General features: G+C 41.5%; 1 protein-coding gene across 1 annotated transcript; it reads left to right on the forward strand.

Moving 5' to 3' along the window:
* The first annotated feature begins 1,892 nt into the window (after positions 1–1,892).
* LOC135674114 (uncharacterized protein At1g76070-like) lies at positions 1,893–3,883 on the forward strand. Its single transcript, XM_065183591.1, has one exon. The coding sequence runs from the start codon at positions 1,934–1,936 to the stop codon at positions 2,846–2,848; it is 915 nt and encodes a 304-aa protein (XP_065039663.1). The 5' UTR covers positions 1,893–1,933; the 3' UTR covers positions 2,849–3,883.
* Positions 3,884–6,794: the final 2,911 nt, after the last annotated feature.

The following is a 6,794-nucleotide window of genomic DNA, read 5'->3' on the forward strand; positions in this document are numbered from 1 at the left end:
TTATAATCTTCGACTCAATCCACTCAAATAAGATAGCTCATTAGCATATTCCCAACACAAAGGTAAAGATGTTTCAACGTACTTTTTGTCATGGTTAAAAAATGCATTAAAGGAATTGATTAGTAGTTATAAAAAAATTAATTTCGAAATTTCCTATACATAAAGGGTTGTTTCATGCACTAGTATTTATTTTGGTGTTTAGGGTTTAGAAAGGATTTTAGAAACGGGATGATATTTTACAAAAGCTCTCTTGAAGTTCTTGCTTAAACTCTATATCTCTTTGATGTTTTCTTGAGTGGTGAATCTTTTATTTTTAATTATATATTTTTATTTAATTTCTTTAGGGGGTGAACTTTCTTATCCCTTTGTGATTTTGAATTTGGCGGTGAATCGTTTTTCGATTTTATTAAGTTCATATATTTTCTATTCAAAAAACTATACTATCGATTTTCCTTTCAAACTCTAGTCTACTTTACTTCCATTATCTAAATTTATTTGATCATTCGAAAAACTATTCATCCGATGAATAATAATAATAATAATAATACTAATAATAATAATAATAATAAAAGTTTGATGGAAAGTTCAAAATGGGTGGCTGCTATTTGTCGGCAGGTGTTGACCAGATTGACTTTTGTAAGAACCGTGTCACTCTTCCTACTTTAATTACTTTTTCTTTTTCCTGTCTTTTTATTTTGTGTGAAGTTGGACGTTGAAATTTCTAGGGCAAATTTTCAATAAAAATCTCTTTTTTTTTTTATTTGGTGGGGACTATTTGTATCCTTTATTTTAATATTTTTTCTTATATCTTGACTATTCTGTTTCTTTTTTCCTTCTTTTTCGATACAGAATAATAAGATGAATGAGTCCAATTATAATATTCTTAATAATATCATAAAAATATATAATATTAATATAAAAATATTATAATTTTTAGTAGTATTGAAAATATTGTGTAAAAACATTGTAAGCATAGTATTTTTACAAAAGTTACACCAAATATTATATTTTAATTTTTTTTAAAAAAATATTACTAAAAATATTATAATATGATATATAAATATTATAACTAGATCGATTCACACTATGGATCGATCCATGGAAAAAAAAAAAAAAAAAAAAATAGATGTATGGTTGATTGTCAAATTCGGAATTTTTTAATCTCTTCCTTCCTACAGTAGATGAGATTATGTTCTCATATTTGAGTATTGTCAAAATCAGGAGTTTTCTTCCTTTTTTTTCCCAATTAAAAACATCATATTTGAGGATTCCTCTTTTTCCTTTTGTTTATTTTTCTTGTATATCTTCTTGGAAATAAAATTTAAAAGAAAAAAAATTTGGAGTGTTCTTTATCCAATAAGAATATCTAATGATGCATCACGAGATCCTTAAAAACAAAAAAGGGTTTTCATAATAAAGAAAAGTCCACATATAATAAACCATCGTAATAATATCACCGAAAAGTTCTTTTCTTCCCTCGGAACTCTAGTCATTGATACTTGCCATCTCAGCATTAATGTGCATATATTTATTTCTTATTTTTGTTTTTATCATGCTTTTATTCTTATTTTTCTCCAATGAAATGAAATATACATATGGTAGTGGGAAGATGGCGTGTCTAATTATTTGTATATAAAATAGCAAATGCAATAAGTTGAATTCATATATTGGAAATTTGAATTAATAAGAAGATGACATCGATGGACGGTGGTAGATCAATTCGTCTTGCATCGGACGGCAAGTCAAGGCCACCATTTTATGGGTTTTTTTTAGAATAATTGCAATTTCTTACATTTTTATGGAATAAAATTTATTATAAATTTGTTCCTAAATTTCCTAAAACACCCTTCACCTCTTTAAAGCTCCCACTCCCACCCTCTCCTTCCGTGTTACCAACTTCTCTCTCTTCCTCGTTTTTTCTTGTGCCGCGTTGATGCCACAACAAGTTGACGTTGAAGCCATTGTCCGTGGCGGAGGCGACGCGAGGGACGCCTGCGAGACCCAGTTCGCGGTGGCGCAGCCCCCGGCGCCCGACGATCCCGACTTCCCACCGGAGTCTGTGGTGGTGCCGGTCGGCGATGATGGCCTCGACTGGGCCGACGTGGGCGCCGCCGCCTATGACCGCGACGACTCCACCAAGGGCAGCACGAACCCCAAGGCGCAGGCGCAGCAGTGGCAGCATGCCAAGCCCCGGTCCAGGTCGCACCGCTTCTCCGGCGGCATCCAGGCCAAGCACCCCATCATCGGCCTCCCCGGGAAGGTTCAGCAGCACTCCAGCTACCTCGGCCGCAGCGGCCACCGACCCGCCAGAGTACCGATCTTCCCCAAGAAGCCTCCCGTCCCAGGCGCCGCCCGCGGGCGGAAGTCCACGGTGCCCGAGCAAGAGCCTGGGTCGCCCACGGTGTCGTGTATCGGGAAGGTACTGTCCGAGACTGAGCGGAACCGGTACCCGAAGCGGCGCCGCCAATCACCGGAGAAGGAGAAGATGGAGAGGGTGGAGCCCACTGGGTTCTGGGCGAGTGTAACAGCAACCTTCTGCTGCGGCGGCGAGGAGAGCACGGCGACGGAGACGATGCCGGGGGATACGCCAGGGGAGGCGGCGGGGGAGAGGAGGATAGCTGCGAAGCCGGCGACGGAGCCGCCGGCTCTGGGGGCGATGAGGCGGTTCGCGTCGGGGCGGCGGCCGCTGCCGTTGGACAGGGATGCGCCGGCGCGGGATTGGCGGTGGTCGGTAGGGTCCGTGGAGGACGCGTGGCGTGAGCGGGATCGGGATCGGGATTGGGATGCCTCCGCCTCGTTTGACGGTGCGGACGGAAACATGTTAAAGAGTCGAAATGGAATGTGGTAGTATTTATTATGTTTTTGTTTCCGGTTTGATGTCCTGGTCCGGTGTTTAGGCAGAATTAGTGTTTGGGGATTGTATAAATGAGGGATTTAGTATAATGGTATATATGAGAAGTGGATTAGAGTGTTCCCTAATTCTCTTGATTGCTTCTCGTACGAGCCACTTGTCTATGCATCAAAAGATCTTATCGAAAATTATGCATAAATTGACAAGCTAGCAAAGTAGTAGTTACTTATCTATATGCCTAACGTCTTAAATAGAACATTTAGTACCATTAGTAATTTATGCTAGAAGAAGGATGCTAATCGTAAAGGGGCTATACCTAATAGCGTCGTTACCTACAATAAGAATGACGGCATCCGCCCGTGGAATATCACATTTGCATTGTATAAGTATGAACTTGAGGGAGGTTTTATTAAAAATAATTAGAATGGTATGGGGAGGGACAACACATAAGGATGGAGCCACAGTAGGGAAAGAAGATTTTTTTTTGTTTTTTTTTTAGGGAAAAATCTACAGGATATAACCACAGAATAGGACAGACACTTTTTGAAGTGGTGGGAGAACTCATCCAATTTGTCCCATTGTAGATAAACTGGCTAGATTAAACATTCAGGACAAGGCAATAAAGCATATGTGATATGAACAAGGCTTTCTTGCCAAACCGCATAAGATACAGGACAGAAGATTAATAAGGCATCTCAATGTTAATAGTACCCAACTTTCAGCATAAATCAAGTCACCACGAGTAAATGAGAGCAACCACCAAGTTATTCAATCAAAACAAAACTGGAGTTAAGGTCTAAAAAATATCATGATATAAGCCGTATTAAATAAGAAACACGACAGATCCAACAGTTCATTGTTGACAACCTACAAAAATTAAGTTCGTCAAGCACTAAGAAAATAAACAGATGAAGGGAATTAAATGAACTACAGTCTCCTCCCTCTTCTTCCAGCATAAACATTCATTTATTATACAAATTAAACTGTAGTAACAGCAAAAGCAACCCAAACAAGTTAAAGAAACACAATCCTTGCATTTTTGTGCTCGGTGGCTTGACTAAATGAGGTCCCTTGCGAAGCAATCAAATAACCACATATGCATATACAGTGCCTATATGCACAAACTAAATCTTGGCACACCAATAAGTAGTCATTCTATTTTTTCCCATAACAGCTCTAAAGATTTAAATGATTAAATTTTAACTATGAGAATTCCCAGATCCCACTACATAAAGTACACAACTCAAAATAGATTGTGGAAGCACAAGTGCTCCTAAAATTGATTGCAGATGAATGAATGATTCCATGTTAACCTGCAGGAAGCTAATTGTTAAAAGCTTATCAGATCTCCACGAGCCAATGATAGGACTAGAATCAGTCATTTCAAATGATACATGTTCTCAACACTGATGAGGATCCCCATTACTCACAAGTTTCTAGAGGACCCCAAGAGTCATATACTGTAGTAGAACAAATTGCTGAGGCTAGGTTGAAAATCAAAACTCGCCAGCTTCGTCTCAGAGCAGACATGAATCAACTATTACTCAATAAGACTATGTTCATGACCATGCATATCAGACAGAAACAACACAACTCACCATCACAGGTAGCTACAACACAAAACAACAAACTCAGAAAGAAAAATAGGAATTATATGAAGAATATATTGTGGTTGCAAAACTTGGCAATGCAAAACAAAAGCATGATACTTACTGGTGCCTGAACAATGTACGCTTTAATTAAATGGATTTATTTCCTGACAGGTGAAGAGAAAGAAAATGCATAACAAGACATGATGACTATTAAGCACCAAAACCATCTTATGCCTGCTCAGTCACACAGTTGTACATAATTATGCTGTACAATTTGCAAAAGTCGCATGAACTTTATATAACAAATTGCCAAATTCAAATTAGCATAACCCACGTTTATGTAATGAATGTGGTTTGTGAGACAACAGATGTGTTACGTAGCCAAGAAGTTTACTAACCCAGATAGCATGCCAATTGTGTCACACAACAGAGAAAGAAGAAACTTTGAGACAAAGAGAAAATTCCAATTCTGATTATATTTAAACTTACCAATACGGCCAATTTTCATGCCAGAGCGGGCAAGTGCCCTGAGAGCAGACTGAGCACCAGGACCGGGTGTTTTTGTCTTATTTCCACCAGTAGCACGCAACTTAATGTGCAAAGCAGCAATCCCAAGTTCCTACAAATATAAAGGAGACAAAATAAAGACATCATCACAACTAACTAAAATAAAAAACAATATAAATAATGAAACACCGCAAAGTAAGAGACCTTGCATCTCTGTGCAACATCTTGTGCTGCAAGCATTGCTGCATACTGTCACGGCCTTAGCTGGAATTGCCTACGGCGTGAGGTACCCTTGCGGCCAAGACGCGAACTTAGCTTGCGTTGCCTAAGTCGCGCTTCGCCCTTGCGATATTGCTCCGCAAAGATCAGCCCACTTGTAACCTCTCGCAGATCCCGAAGGACCTGTAAAAGAGAAAGTTGATTAGTTCGAAAGAATGAGCGACAGACAAGTCCCAACGTCTCGCGAAAAGAGGGGAAGCTTTACAAGCAATTCAGCGAGCACCTTACGTGCACAAGAGAAAAGAGGGAGAGGGGGAAAACAAGGGCTTTAGAAGGTTGAACGAACAGCTGCAAGGCCACAAACAGCTGCTCACCGAGTCCCGGGCACGACAACAAGTTTCCGTCAAGGCAACGTACGAACTTGCGAATGAGTGTTCAACGCCCAGTACTATACCGAAGCCCCATCCAGCTTTGTGCCACCCGGGGGGGTTCAAAGGGGCTGAGATGGCTGACGTTTTGGTGAGCGAAGGCAGATTCCATAAATCAGCCCACGGCATACGAAAACGGAGCTGTTTTGGGGCTGTTTTGCTCGGTTCGGTGAGCGGTCGCTTTGTAACGCTGCAGCTTGTTTGAACTTACATTTTTACAAGCAAAATGACTCAAAACCAAGGCAAAATAGGCTGCCAAGTAACTGTACATGTAGATGAGAGCGACGAACGGTTCGTTGAACGGAGTTGTTGCGAGTGCACGACGACCGTTCGTGACATTCTCCCCCACTTAAACTGTCGACGCCCTCGTCGACGCTTGTTGGTAGTTGTTGATGATCTCTTCTTCATGTCGTAGGGCGTCTTCAGGCTCCCAACTGACTTCAGTTCGGGGAAGCTTTCGCCACTTCACCAAGTACTTTATCTGCTCAACTCCGTTGGGTAGCTTTATCTTGCGGTCCGTCAGAATGGTTTCAACTCACTTCTCGTAAGAGGCTATGATGGGAGGTAGCCGAGTTGGAACACTTCGGGAAGCAACTTGCGGATCCGAGTGGTAGGCTTTTAGGTTGCTGGCGTGAAGAACGTTGTGAATTTTGAACCACGCCGGCAACTGCAACTTGTAAGAGACGTTGCCTACCCTGCTAATAATTGGGAAGGGCCCTTCGTACTTGCGCACCAATCCTTTGTAGACTTTGTTCCTAAAAAATTGGAGTGATGCTGGTTGGAGCTTTACCAACACCAAATCGCCAACTTTGAACTCTTGCGGTCGCCTTCCCAAGTCTGCCGACTTCTTCATCCTTTTTGCCGCCTTCTCCAAGTAAGCCCGCGCAATATCTGCATTTCGATGCCACTCCTTTGCGAAATGGTAGGCTGACGGACTACTCCCAGTGTACCCAATGATCATGGTGTGCGGAGTCGACGGTTGTTGTCCGGTAATGATCTCGAAGGGGCTCTTGTTGGATGCAGAGCTCCGCTGCAAGTTGTAGGAGAATTGGGCAATGTCCAACGGCTTCACCCAATCTCGTTGGTTGGCACTCACGTAGTGCCGAAGATATTGCTCCAGGAGCGAGTTTATCCTTTTAGTCTGGCCATCCGTCTGGGGGTGGAGGCTTGTAGAGAAGTATAACTTTGACCCCAACA

This window comes from Musa acuminata, chromosome BXJ1-5, assembly GCF_036884655.1.
Source record: "Musa acuminata AAA Group cultivar baxijiao chromosome BXJ1-5, Cavendish_Baxijiao_AAA, whole genome shotgun sequence".
NCBI classification, from domain to species: domain Eukaryota; kingdom Viridiplantae; phylum Streptophyta; class Magnoliopsida; order Zingiberales; family Musaceae; genus Musa; species Musa acuminata.